The sequence below is a fragment of the Nyctibius grandis genome, chromosome 33 (genome assembly GCF_013368605.1).
Source record: "Nyctibius grandis isolate bNycGra1 chromosome 33, bNycGra1.pri, whole genome shotgun sequence".
Lineage (NCBI taxonomy): Eukaryota > Metazoa > Chordata > Aves > Nyctibiiformes > Nyctibiidae > Nyctibius > Nyctibius grandis.
Genome location: NC_090690.1, coordinates 2,478,911 through 2,493,191, shown reverse-complemented (window position 1 = coordinate 2,493,191; position 14,281 = coordinate 2,478,911). Strand labels below are relative to the sequence as shown.

The window sequence follows — 14,281 nt, the reverse complement described above, 5'->3', positions numbered from 1 at the left end:
TGAACTGCTTGCCCCGGTACAGACACTTTCTCAATATTATCTTGACAAGATCTAGCAAAGTATAAGACACCAAGTAATAACTGTGATCCCCAAGACTCGGAAGCATATGTCACTTTGAGATGTACGTTTCTTCTCTCTTCAGCACCTGGGGTTTAACCAGCACTTCGATTTCAAGGTCACTGAAATGCAAGGGTATGAAAAAACTGCTGTATTTCTGATGTCCTCGAGCCAGCCGTGCTTAATGAGTAGACAGGAGAGAAGCATAGCTGTGGGCAAGTCACTCCCACTCTTCTTCCACCACCTCCAAACACTTGTGTGAGAGAAAGGGGATTTTTCCCTCAACCCTCACCTTCGTCATTTGTCTCGGCCGTGCAAGAGCTGTGCATGATCAAGCACTCTTCCCACTGGGTGCTTGTTCCTTGCCATAAGCAAGAGTTTCCATCACCTTCAGTCCTCCTGAAGTTACTGTACTGGAAATAAACTAAACATTTCAGGAGAAGAATCTGCTCTGTTTTAAATGCTGACGTGCAGACAATGTCCCTCGTATTGTTCTGGTATAGGATGCAAACTTGCACCTTCTCACTGACTCTTAGCCACTAAAACCATAATTTCACATGTCAAGACTCTGCGACCCCAGCTCCAATTAACCATAGTCCTAGAGCACCCTTTCTTGACTCCTCCTAAGGTTCTACTTGCATTGAAACTGAGAACACTGACCCTACACCTCTTAGCAAACACAAAGGGTATAGATTATGATCTATAACGCATGAATGATGTTCAGAGCTATCACGACAGACATCACTGATCCAAGATGATTATGTTCAGCTGACTGGCAGAGGGAGCAGCATCAAGAAGGCAAAGGGACTTCAGGGAACAGTCAGGAAAAGAAGAGAGGAGGGAAGGGTGTTTTTTTCTCGTGTTTTTTTCCTCATATATTTATCTATTTAGCAAAGAAGGTTCCATGAAGAAACATAGATCTGAGACCTCTCAGACCATATGTTAGAGCTTAGGGTGCGATTTTTGTTTTGTTCGGGATTTTTGTGTGGGGATGGTTGTGTTTGGGTGGCTGTTTTTTTGTGGTTTTTTTTGTTTGTTTGCTTGGTTTTTTTTAAAGCAGAGTTTTGTCCCCTTTCTCTAGCAATGAGAAGGTGAATCAGCTTGACCACCAACAGTAAGTTAGGAGGAAAGAAGAAATTCCGTTCCTTCCACAGGATGAAGATTAAGATTATACATTGATCACGGACCAATGGATAAGGTACTGGATTAGGGATGAGAAGATTTAGGTTCTATTTTTATCTAAGTTGTAATTACTTGAATGGTCAAGTACAAGTTATTTACGGTGTGATACAAAGCTCATGGAATTTAACAAGAATACTTTCCCAGTGATTTCAAATCCACTTGACAGTCTCTCAGCCCTTCTGCACCTCAGCTTCCTCATATTTAAAATGTCCTCTTGGCATTAACCACATTCCTGCAAAATATTTTGCAATCGTGGCATAAAAGGATGTTGTATATTATCACGCAAAACTATTTCAGCAAGCACCTCATGGAATTTTTCAGAACTCTGCTCCAATTTTAAAATGATGGATAAGATTACTGAAAAGGAACAAAAGCTTTTGGCAGTGATTGGCAATTGATTACTTGATTTTTTTCTTAAAAAAAAAACCCAAAACCTGCCTAAAGCGTCAGGGGAATGATAGACTTACTTCAGTGCTTGTCTCGAGTATCTTCCCCAAGCAGAGATGTGCTAAATGGAGAAAGGCAAATTTCAGCTACTACAACACTCTTCCAAACTGAAGTCTGATTAAGAACTCAAGGCTGGCACAGTGAGTCTTGCAAAGAAATGTCATAAAGTGTGGGTTTTTTGTTTCAAATGGAGTACATCCTCAATTTTACCTTTCATGCAGTATGTAAAAGACCAAAAAAACTAAGAATAATTATTCAAATTACAATAGTTTAGACACGAAACACAGTGATGCAATCCCAGGTCACGTGCTTAACCACAAGGTCTTTGTTCCTCTTCCACTGTAGCGTACTGTCTCTCAGTACCACAACACACACCACTGCACTCCACTGAAATAAAACAAGGGGTTGCTTCATTTACCTACAGTGGTCAGAGGAAAGATAAAAGACTGAAACTAGGAACAAATTCAATGTAAACTTATTTTCATCAGAAGAAACTGATTGCAATCACGGTATGTGGGCACACATTCCTTCTGTCCACAATTTGGCTATTTCCCACAGCTTGCATGAAATAATAATATATACTGCAGATTAGAAAAGACTCCCCTAAACAGAAATGTATCCTCCCCAGCTCACTACTCAAGGACAGATTCCCAGAGAGTAAATAAATCCTGCACTGAAGCAGCCTCCAAAGTATTGGATGCAGCAAGTTGCCTTCTTTTCTTGGATTTTGCAGCATATGCCCAGTCTTGACAATATTTGGCAAACAGCAGGACAAGCACACGCTGCTTATCTTCTTATCAGGTGGAAAAAGGAGGAAAAAAATACCTTGCTTTGCAGTTTACAAGAGTGTATCATGACCAAGACACCTAAACTAACAAACCCATGCCTTGGAGAGGGTATACGTGTATTTGTTTTAAAGGGAAGGTAAGTCTAAGAAAACTGATATCCTCCAGATGTCCACGTATAATAAACACACCATGGTGTTTCAAAGCATGCTTGAAGCCCAACTAAGACACGTCAAAAGACACTATGGTCTGTGACAAAGCCATGTAAAATTACAAGTTTGCGTAGCGCGGAGGCCTGCACCAAACTGCATCCGTACCTTCTGCCTTGCACTTTAATTCACTTTATTCTTCTTTGCTTCTCACACACCTCCCTGAGCAGCTTAGCTGTATCAGTGTTATGTCTCAAAGCTATTCAGCCAGTTGAGAGTCAGATAACATTTACTGTTAACACCAAAACCCAACGCAAGCTTCAACCTTGCTGCCTCGCCGTCAAGGAACAAACTGTGCACTTCGATTCTTACAGACCGAGCGGAGCCAGCCAAAACCTCAGATGCAGAACGCAAAGAGCTTTCAAGTGAAGGCTGTTACACAGAGAGCCTTCACTGAACATGGCTGAGGAATGAATACCCGGTGACTTCAACCAGGAGGAAAAAGGAGGCATGTTCTAGATGCCTGAGCGAGTGAGAAGGGAACTGTGGTGCAACTGCCCTGAGAACCTTCTGGTAACTCACAGAAGATGCACCTGCGCATCCTGAGGTAGGGCACAATAGCAAGAAGCAAGATTTTCCCAGTGGCTATTACCACTACATGAGAGCCCCTGGACAATCCCCAAAAAACTGTCCCTTAATTCCCTGAAGAATGTTACGGGTAGCCTAAGGAACGCCCTCAGCCCGGAGCTGCAGGGATAACTTACACCGACTAAAAAAAGGACTTCACAAGGCATCTCTGAGCCTTTCTTCTTGCAAAGCCAACGCCCTGGTTAAATGGAACCTTTTTCTAAATTGAGACTTGTGTATCCAGATAAGAAGAGTGATTAGTGGAACAAAACTCCACTTTTATCAGACTGGAGCTGTATTTGTAAGCAGACATCATTAGCATGAGAAGAAACAGAAAAAGCTGCTTGTGAGAACACTAACTCTCAAAAACACAACCCACAGATATCTGGAAACAAAGCTGAAAGCTCATGTCCCAAAAGAAAGACAGACAGATACAATAAGACATGAGAATTTCCTCCCAAGCAGACAGAATATCAAAATTTGGAGTTTTTAAGATGAATTTATGGGAAATAACACCAGATCCACAGCAGTTATCATCTCAGAGACAATCTGCGTCTTTTCCTTTAGTTTCACAGATGTCTGGCCTGAATTTTTGGTTGGTCTTTCCAGGAAAAGTATTTAGTTGTAGTGTAGTAATTCCTAGGTGCCTCAGTCACAAATTGGGATGCCACACTGATGGCGTTTTGGGAAGTACAAGATGCCTCCTCTCCATGAGGGCGATTTTCATACCTGACACTCTCTCTTCATTGTATCTTTTTGCAAAACCAGTTCCTAAGTTAGTACTCTTACATATGGATTTTTTTCCTCTTTCTCCCTCTCTCTCTGCCCCTCTGCCAAACACACCACTATCACACACATCAGTGTAAAAACACACATCAGCAACATAATTTGCTTTGACACATAGGCACTGGCTGGCTGTTTTCAGTGTCAACGTCAAAGAGAAGTGGAAAGAGAACAATTGGCTAAGAACAAATTGCTAAACGAGCAGCTTGCTGTTCCCAGCAGAGAGACTAAAGAGTTTCTGTGCGCAGAGTCTTTTTCAAGCTGATGCTGCTTGTGAAAACGATTGAATTTATATTTTGGAAAGAGTATTTAAATTTTGAAGAGCCTTCCAAATGAAGTAGCGACTAGTACATTCTGTAAAATAATTAAATGGCTGTGTTCCATTGCTAATATTGAAATCTTCATTAAACAGTCTAGTTTAAGTAGATATGAAACACACAAGTGCACTTTTCATCTTGTTTAAAACAGGAATTTTGTTTTCTTTTCTGCAAGATGTTTTACATTAAGGTACGTATTATGAAAAACTTCCCAGTAAAGTACTGGGAGAAACAGCCTGAAAAGGGCATGGAAGCTCCATAACTAGAGGCTTTTTAAAAAATATAATGCCAGTTTGTGATATTACAGTTTAAACCAACATTAGTTTTGCAACAATTAGACCTGCCCTCTCCTTTTCTTTCATCCGCTGCCTCTGTTGTCTCAGATCAAAGATCTAATTCAGGTTAAAAGCAACTTTTTAAAAAATTATTATTTTCCAGCTGGCTCAGTTCATCACATGACTATACAAGCGCCTGGCCTGGCACAGGGAGGAGCCAAGGTAAACAGGTGTGGGGTGGAAACAGGAATGAACAGCCAGAAGTTAAGCATTTCTTTCTCTTGCAGTGCTGCCTTGAGATACTAGTGAGATCTTACCTTGACAAACCTCTGCCAGGAATGGTGTAGATACGATTGCCACTTCTGTATTTTATGCATTTTTAATACTGTTTTTAAAATAAAGGGCATACATGAAACCCTACGTAGCAAGCTGTGTGCTTTTGGTCATATCAGAAGTTGAAAATCTAGATCTGAAATTTGTATTATTTAAAAAAAATCTGGATTTGTTATATTTTCTTTCAAAAACCACTGCAAAGTACTTAGAAGTGATCTGCAACCTACCTTCATACATCTCCAAAATGTGAACTGTATCGCCAACTTGCAAGGAGAGCTCCACATCTTGGGCAGCATCGTAATTGTAGATTGCTAAAAAGGGGAAGGGGGGGGGAGAGAGATGAAAAACACAATCATGAAAGCTGGGAGGTCATCAGATTTTGAAATCCAGGATCATGGCACCTGTCAAAGGCAGAATATGGTTTTGAAAAAGCACTATGAAGTTACTAAGCTATCCTATGTAATACACCAGAAAAGTATGTGGCATATCTACTTCCACAGTCTATCATCAGTTCCTGCAAGGATAAGAAATATTATTCTTAAGAGCCAACAAAGTTTGCCTTTTACCTTGAAGAACACAGATCTGTGACACTGTATGAAGCAGCTTCCCCACTTTACTGACAACCTGCCCAGCAAAGGTCACTATCACCTCAGGCAGAGGTTATGGATCAATTAGTAACTGGCATTTTTTATTAGCATTTCACAGGACTAACCACAATGTAGCACTCACAAGGACTGGCAAAACACCATAAATTGGATGTAATAAGAAAAAATGCCACCATACCACACATAATGCCTCAGTCTATTTGCTACTAAAGGCCCTTCCCAGACAAGAACCGATCTTAGCACAAAAACTTGAGATTCTCTGCAAATTTAATCCCTGCCAAAGACAAAGCTAATCTGAATGCTTATCGGATTTCCAGTGGGAATAGGATTAAGTCCAGAAGCCCATGCTTCTAAACTGCCTTTTCTCTGGAACTTTGAGGTGCACATTTTCACTGGGCAAAGCAGAAGAGCCCTCCTTAGAGCTGCTGGAGGCTTGTCAAGGTGAGAAAGTTTAATTTGAATTTGCTTTCAAACCAGTGCGAGTAAAAAGACATAAAGCAGTCAGGAAAATGCTTTGCAATGAATTGATCGGCTAAGTCAGAACAGACCCCTCCTCTAGCAAACTGAGGCTACCTTATTTCAAACACTGGTTTAAGCACAGATCACATCTTAAATGCAGCAGTGCAATTTTCTCCCACATGGAAGTGTCATATTTAAGTCTCCAAATCTGCTCCCCAAGCGAATGTATTAGTGAAGTAAGCACAATGTTTATTTTTATAAAGAAGGCAAATAAATCACACGAACATTTTCTGGGGGCTTTGGGAAAATTCTTCAGGCTTCAGAGGGTCTGTATTTGAAGAACTCTCCGTGGAAATTAAGTAAATAAATAAAAATCTGAGCTCTTATGTCAGGAAATTCGCATCAAATGCCTATCATTTCCGTCGAGATGAGGTGTATTGCCTCCTGGCAAGGATCTAGCATAAATGACTGACTGTGGCTTACCACGCCGGAAATTACCTCACATATACTCGCTTTCTTTAAAATATTGTAACTATAAATAATCCAACAGGAGTAGGCAGGCGATGTGAATTCTCCGCAGTATCTGAAACAGACCTCGATCACAGATGCTTATTTTCTTATGCTGCAGGGGCAGGGCTTGTTCACGGTGGCCCTAATCGTGCCTACCATAACTTCAGTGCCTGCAGAGATACACACAGAGTAGCATTGAATCTACTACATTGTTTCTAGAGGGTTACAGGAACGTTACTTCTGCTCATAAGGCACTACCTGCTTTGACATCCAGGTTCCTCTCCCTCCCCACAACGGTGTTGTAAGCCAAGATACTAAAAACTGACTGGTGATCTGGATATTCGGTTTAAACACCTTATAAAGACCCAAGAATAGGCACAAAAGTAAAAATCCCATCCAGATTTTTGCAGGAAAATGTGGATGTTTATGGCCAAACACAAACATGAACATACACAAGAGCAGATCAGAGTAATCCATTAAGAACTGCTTTGTATTGACAGATGAGATAGTAAGGTGACGGAAGAATTGGTTAATATTGTATTTGATTCAGTTAAAAAGAAACCGTTCTGCCAGATATATAAAATAATTCTGCAAGGGTTTGCAGAGGTCAGCATAAAAGTGTGGCGCCCGACCCAAAGGAAAGTAAACTCCCTGCGGCCATGCCTCCTGTTGCAGTAAACCTGCCAAATCCCTAACGTTAAGCAGGGATGTTGCAATCCATTACTTGGAGAGAACATCTCCGAATGTCCCCAAGGTGCAGCAGGAAGCGGCGTGGAGAGATAAAACAATCCAGGCTTCCTCTGGAGCCACTGCGGAACTGCTGGCCCACAACGTGCTACGGGGACGCTGCGCTACGCGGGAGGTGTCGTTCCTCAGGTGAAGTCCAGGCATCAAGCAGTCTGTGGACATTAATAACCCTACAGCACTGTCAACAGACTTAGAAGATTTAAAGCTTTGACAATTTTTAACTTGGCTGATTACATTCTGTCTGCTGAAGTTTCCTCCCGTGGTTACAGCTGGACTCCCTTACTTTCTGTCCTGAAATGCTGTTTGGGATTCCTGTTTCATGGCTGCTGTTGAGAAATGCACGTGTGCTTATATGCATAGGGATTCCTACATAAAACTTCTAGATGCCTTGGGTTTCTTCGGGACAAACGGACATTATATAAATACCAGTCTGTATTTTTGCATAAATTGCTGCTTTAGCTTCAGACAAAAGCAGTCTGAGCAGCACCAAGTGTCTAACAGAAAGGTGGGCGGGCATCAGAGGAGCCTTTCTTTTGAGAACACAGACAGTTAATTCAAACCCAAAGAGCACAACAGCCACAAGAGAGAGAACTCAACATTGCAGTTCCCTTCCCGTCTCTTCCTCTGCTTTACCAGAAAGGTTTCAGATCCCAATGTGCAGCATTTACAAGCTAAAGGAACATGCTTCTGCCACTGCACATTAAAAAAAGGCAAGATTTGTAGTATCTTGCTTTGCTAGATTGAATCAAGCAAGAACAGAGGGCCACTGTATATAAAATCTCCTACTCAATGGTTATGCACAAGGTTACAAAAGACAAATTGCTGGCATATTTTCCCTGGGAGTTTTACTGTTTGCAACCGATGCTTCCTGCTGCTTGAAGTCAGTCCTGTCCGAAACAGTCCATCTGCAGTTACTTCAACTGCTTAGCCCCTTTTTCATGGTGTGTATTTAATCTGACCTCTTTCAGACTTAAAAGAAAAAGGAAGCTGCACATAATAAACATGGTCATGGCATGAAAAAATAAAAATCCTTCATATAAAATCCTGACAGTACAGCTAGAAAGGAAGGGAAAAAAAAAAGATAAGAGACTTTTGTCCCCAGATTTGCAGGAATATCTTCTCCCTTCAAGTTAAACTTCAGTTGAGATTTTGTCCTTCAGATTCACTTTGGAACAGTGATTCTTTCCTTTTATCATCCTGAATGAAAGGCAGCCCTGAAGTCTTGTAAATTTAATCTAAACAAAGACGATGAGATGGAAAACATGATCCATAGGAAAGAGATACTGGGTTTGTTTTAATGATTATACTCTTCAAGTACAGCTACAGGCAACGTATCGTATTAATTTAATTTACACAAAGGCAGTTCCACAGTTTGATTAGTGGAAAGTAAGTTTAAGAAATGTTTTTTTTCAACAAGGCATCCAGCCTACAGACTCCATTAAGACAGAAGGTCAGAGAAGTAAACGATGGGGCTGGTTTGAAAAGGGCAACAGATAACTTTATGACCCATGACAGCACCCAGAGTAATGTAGGTGAAGATAAGGAGAAGCAATTTTCATACTTCAGAAGGTGATTCCTCAAAACAGATTGGGAAGAACTGCAAAGGCATTGCACAACTGGGCGTGCACGCTGGCTGTCGGTGGATACACTGCTCCGTTCTGAAGCATCACGCAACCATCATCACCAGAAGCAAAGACCACACAAATGGCAAAGGAAGCCTGAGAGAGCCCGGGCTTTCCAGGGTAGGCAGGGCTCTAACACCTAACGGTGAGCTGGAAGTTCCTGAGAAGGCACAAGAGTTTGATGTGGGCTGGCACACAGCAGTATTATGATGGGAAGAGCAGGTTTAGTTATGTCACTCCCTCCAGCTGTATGAAGGCACAAGATTAATCACAGCACACATTCCTGATCTGTGAAACACCAGACAGCGCCACTTAAAACAGTAAGAAGCCTCAGTGTCATGCACGGGGCAGAAAACGAGAAGCAGCACAATTATATTATAAAAAAAAAAACAAAACACAGTTTGAAAACCCACAAAGCTTCACTTTGTCCAAGAGTCCTGGGAGAAGCCTTAATTTGCAAGAGGTCTGTCAGCAACTCATTGAGCCTGATCCAGCTTTTAGTGAAACCAGGGGGAGTTTTGGCATATGTTTCCATGAAAGCAGTGTCAGGCTTATTCCTTCAGTGCCTACCAACACCATCCATTTGGACGGAAGGCGATGGTGCTGTCAGCTCGGATGCCACATATGTATCTGGCCGCACTTTAAAGAGCCAATACATTTGGACAAGTGACCTCCTGCACTAACGCAGTGTCTGTACCACAGTACCGCTGACGTGCGTTAGAATGGCAGCAGTTGTTCTCTTTTGCATGCAGAGAAACTGAGGACAGAAAAACTGAATGTCACTGTTCACCTACAGCATACTCAAAGACGGAACCAAATATTAATTCCTAGACCCATTTCCACCACAAAACCGTAACTCATTTTCAAGACTCTTGCAAAAGCGAAGCTCAGCTACAATGTCTGAAACTGAAGTGAACGAAGCAGAAACTGTCACGTACTATTTTGTGTGTAACTCAAAGCAGAACAAAACCAAATCCTTTCCTCAATAACTTGTTTAAATGCATTTGAAATGTGGATTATTGGCCTGAAAAACAGCCACTGTGAGATCAGTTATCTCTAACTTGCCTCAAAATACCCCCCCCTCCACCCATTACAAAGACACGATAACCGCTTCCCAATACCATGTCCCCCTTCTCCGCAGCCTGCCCTCACCACTATCTGATAGGAGAGGGCTGTGCCTTGCTTCCTCTGAACAAAGAATCACATTCAGAGCTGGTGCAATAATCAGACTTCGTCTCATTACATCTTTCAACTGCACAGTCAAAAACTACTGTACGGAAACAGAAGTATGTGCTTTTACGCTGCAACAACTCTGCATGAAGAAATGGCATTTCTGCTGGACAGCCCCATTCGGAGCAGCCTGGTATGCTATCTGTTGCCAAGATATAACCAAAAAAACAGTGGCTTTATTTAAAAAACAAGGAACTGCTCAAGGAATTAATTCTTAATAGGAACAAAGGCTTTTTGATGTTTGAGCAAAAAACGTTCTTGTAACTTCCCAGGAATTTGCGTCTGAAAAATGGAGAATAGCATAATTAAGATTTATATGTCAGACCACTTAAAAAAAAAGTAAAGTCAGTCATGGTTCAACACTGTGAAACATGCACATTAACTGATTGTTACAAAAAAAAAATACTACTCCTGAATCGGTTGATGCTGACATTCAGTCTCAATTCTACAAAGTTCCAAGTGACTGCTTAGCATTTTGAATGCAAATAATCCAGAATAACAGGATTACGTGGATGGAAATGCTTTAATTAACAGCCATCATTAGGCTTCCGAGTCAAACATCTGAAGAGCTAGAGGTGGACCTTTAATATCTTGTATACTTATTGTTTCAGGCTGACCTTACACACAGGAATACACTTTGAAGGACTTTTCCTTATCCTTACAATTTTTAAGCTGGGTTATCTTAAAAATGGGCATTAAATCAACTGAGAAATTATACAGTCTGCCTATGCAGGAGGATATGGCACAGCCTTTCGGATTTGGATTCTGTAACTGTCCGTTTCTATATTCATTCCTTTCTTTTGAGAACCATGAGAAAAGCAGGAAGATCCACACTGTTCTCAACACGCCTCCAACACTTGCAGTTCCAACCTAAGGCTGTTCCAATAACCAAACCCAAATACGGGTGCTCCCTGCTCACCTGCTGAGGACAAGGAAGTCTGTCTGCCAGATGCACAGCTGAGCAAAAGTCTGCTAAGATTTTTCTGATTTCCCCTGAATAACAGAGTATTATCCTGGAGACGGGATAGACAAATAGCCCAAGGTTTTGCAGAGTCTGTCCTGCACAGCCTAAATCAAACTAATTTCCAAATTTGGGACTGGGGAAGATTTTCTCTTTCAGTCATGCTATCATCAACTTTTGGATATTCCTGTCTCTCTCTCCACCATAGATTGGATCAGATTCTAGGATCAATGGTTTAATCTCTTAAAGCCTGGATTGTTTTAGAAAAAAACAGCCTAACAACCTCAGCCCATGGGAATATGGATGGCTTCACAAGTGTCACACAAGTGCTCCAACTGGATGATCTAATGGTCTCTTATGGCTTTAAACTCTACAGACTATAACCACAGTGAGCTCCACAACAATGCTCTGGAGCAAGTGGCAGACCCACTGACAATGTATTTTCATTAGAGCTTCTTAGTAGATTCAGATCAGGCAAACCGAGATGATTCAGAACTGTTGAAGCACGAGACATACTGATTATAAAGGAAAAAGAAATAATCTCCATCTTTTCTTGTCTACAGAATTCCCATTAGTCGTCTTCCCCTCAATTATTTATTGCAAAGCATTTGTAACACAGTAGCTGTATGAAAACAAAGGAGATTCTGTTCTCAGAGTGCATCTATGCTGCAATACAGGACAGAGATACAGATCCTAAACGTACACTGATTTGGATACCAGTAACAAAGTCATCCCAGCATAAGCTGGTTTGTCTCTCTGTAAGCATGCGTGGGGTAGAAGCAGCCAAACTGTAGCTGCTTCTGTGACCTGAACTGCACAGAAGCCCTCTGTTATACTGATAAAACTCTAGAGGAAATTTTCTTTATGACCAGCGACTTTTCTGGACTTACTTTTACGTCAGTGGCTAGCAGAGCGACGCTACAGTACACTGGTTATAGCACCATGGCGTACCAACCCAGTCTTTGCTGTATACGAGCAGATACACACTTGGAAAACATCTTGAAATCTCTCTTTCTGTCACCAAGTGCACATTTTAAAGTAGCTCCACATTTTGCCCAGACGAAAGAAATTTGAATTCTCAGCCCCTCTGCCTCCTCCTCACAACTAGGCCATGGAAACCAACGGCACAGAAAACCTACAGTGGGAAAACCACCCGAAAACAAGTCTCTCCAAACGCACTTAGACAGGCATCAGACAGATACCACAGGCAAAATCCTGCTACAGCAGAACCCCCTCTGACTTCACCCACTGGCTAAAGAATCAACTCAATTCAGAGCTTCAAGGATTTGCAACAACCCACCCTGACCTCAAAAGTTACACAAATACCCCCCCATCTCCAAAAGTCCAATTTTCTCTTCTACCCATGTCAATGGGGAGTTTAAACTCTGCTATTTCTTCACATGCAGTAATTTTCTAAACCATTTTCCTGGAAACACGTACCAGAACAATGCACAGCAGAGTCACAGTATGTAATAGTAAGGATGCATTTTATTTTATGTATGGGTAACACATACACAAATCATTAGCTATGTCATTTTCTTCACTAGGCTCTCTACTTCCTTTTATTATTTTCACTCTAAAGGGCCCTAAGGGATTTCAAACTCAGATAAAGAATTAATCTACATTAGCTGTCTCAGCTTATGTCTGGAGTAAGAGGGAGTGCTGTGAGCCAATGGAGGAATAAATCAGTACTAGCAGTGTAGGAGCCAACCTGTTCCTGAATATACTACACCCAACTTAATCCAGTGCTTGATTTTAAAAAAAAAAAAAAGTATTTAACACTGTTTCAGCTATCAAATGACCACAGAAATCAACAGTTTTGCCATTGGCTTTAGCTGAATCAGAGTCTGGTTTGTATTCAGGTCAGCCTATTGATATCATAGGAGTTCAATAAATTTAAAATACTATGAATCTTCTCTTTATTGTGCATTTTGGAGAAAGAAACTTCGAAGAAAATGGGCACAACCACTCTTTGGGTTGTCCTCTACACATTTATACCTAGTTTTGTCCTCTACAAAAGAAGGGGTTTGTACCTATAGCCTTCTGAGTATTGTGGTACCTACATTCTAATTTTAACAACTACATATATCTACCATAGATTTGAAATCCAGTTTTCACAAAAGTAACCTCTAATTTTGAATGTTTCCATTTTTATAGCCTGTGAAGAAACAGATGCTCATTTACAATGCGTGTACAATAGCAACCGAATTTTACCAAGTCCGTCTGTAATCACCTTTTTTTCCTCCAAGCCTGCAAACGTGAAACTTGTGTTTGGACACGTTAAGTACAAGAGTGACTTTTGCAGTGAAATTTTAAAGCAGATTTATAAAAGCAAAAAAACAAAACATGACTTGATAAATTGGACTACTCAGCTAATTCCCAACTTGAAAGCGTGTGGCACTCTCAAAAGAATTAAGTGAATTTGCCACTGGCTTTAAATTACTGTCCTAGTTCTTACTGGGCAAAACATCAAAGGAAGTAGAAAGAAAACTTGGAAATACTACTGTACAGAACTGTGAGTGTTACTATCTAATGAGTTTTGCTGTATGCATTACTTCCAGAGGGAGTGAGGGTGGAGAGATGAGAGGAGGGCTAATAAGTAAAACACTTGAGCATGGAGTCCAACTGTGCCTACAGGCTAGTCTTCACTGTAAAGTTCACTTGAGTTAAAACTTCAGCATTGTCTCTTGCTACCATCACACCTACACGTATCAACACTAAACTCAAGCTGAGAGACCCACAGAGAATATAAAGCTAAGGGATCCCATTTCATCAGCTGCAAACGTAACCCACCAGAATTACAGCCACAAATTTTTGTACAAGTGTTCTCAGGCCTCCCAACACCTTCCCCTTTCCATCCACGTGCTCAGAAAGAGACAGACAAGCTCTCCCACAATTTACATGAGAAGAATTCATAGCGTGGCTCGGCCCACTGCATTTTAAGAAACTTGAGATATGCTGCCAAAAACCTCTTTACCTTCACTGGCTAGCACCTCTATGGAAACTAGCACTTGAGCTAACTCACGCTGGCAGGGCTAACACAGGTAGAATTTCTAATGTGCACAACCATAGGGATTTCAGTTGGCTTCTGCATCTTCAATCCTTCTCATTCAACACTGGCTTCGTAACCGGTTACTCTCCCTTAATGGATGCCTGTGGTTTCACTGATTCACGTTTGCAAATGACACGAGC

At 41.2% G+C, this 14,281-nt stretch overlaps 1 protein-coding gene across 1 annotated transcript in view; it reads right to left on the bottom strand.

Annotated features, from left to right (window-relative positions):
- Positions 1 to 14,281, bottom strand: part of DOCK5 (dedicator of cytokinesis 5) — a 72,534-nt gene that overhangs the window by 51,155 nt on the left and 7,098 nt on the right. Inside the window, exon 2 of the mRNA XM_068421296.1 lies at positions 5,183 to 5,266. Within this exon, the coding sequence (XP_068277397.1) occupies positions 5,183 to 5,266 (84 nt within the window). The remainder of the gene's footprint in view (positions 1 to 5,182; positions 5,267 to 14,281) is intronic.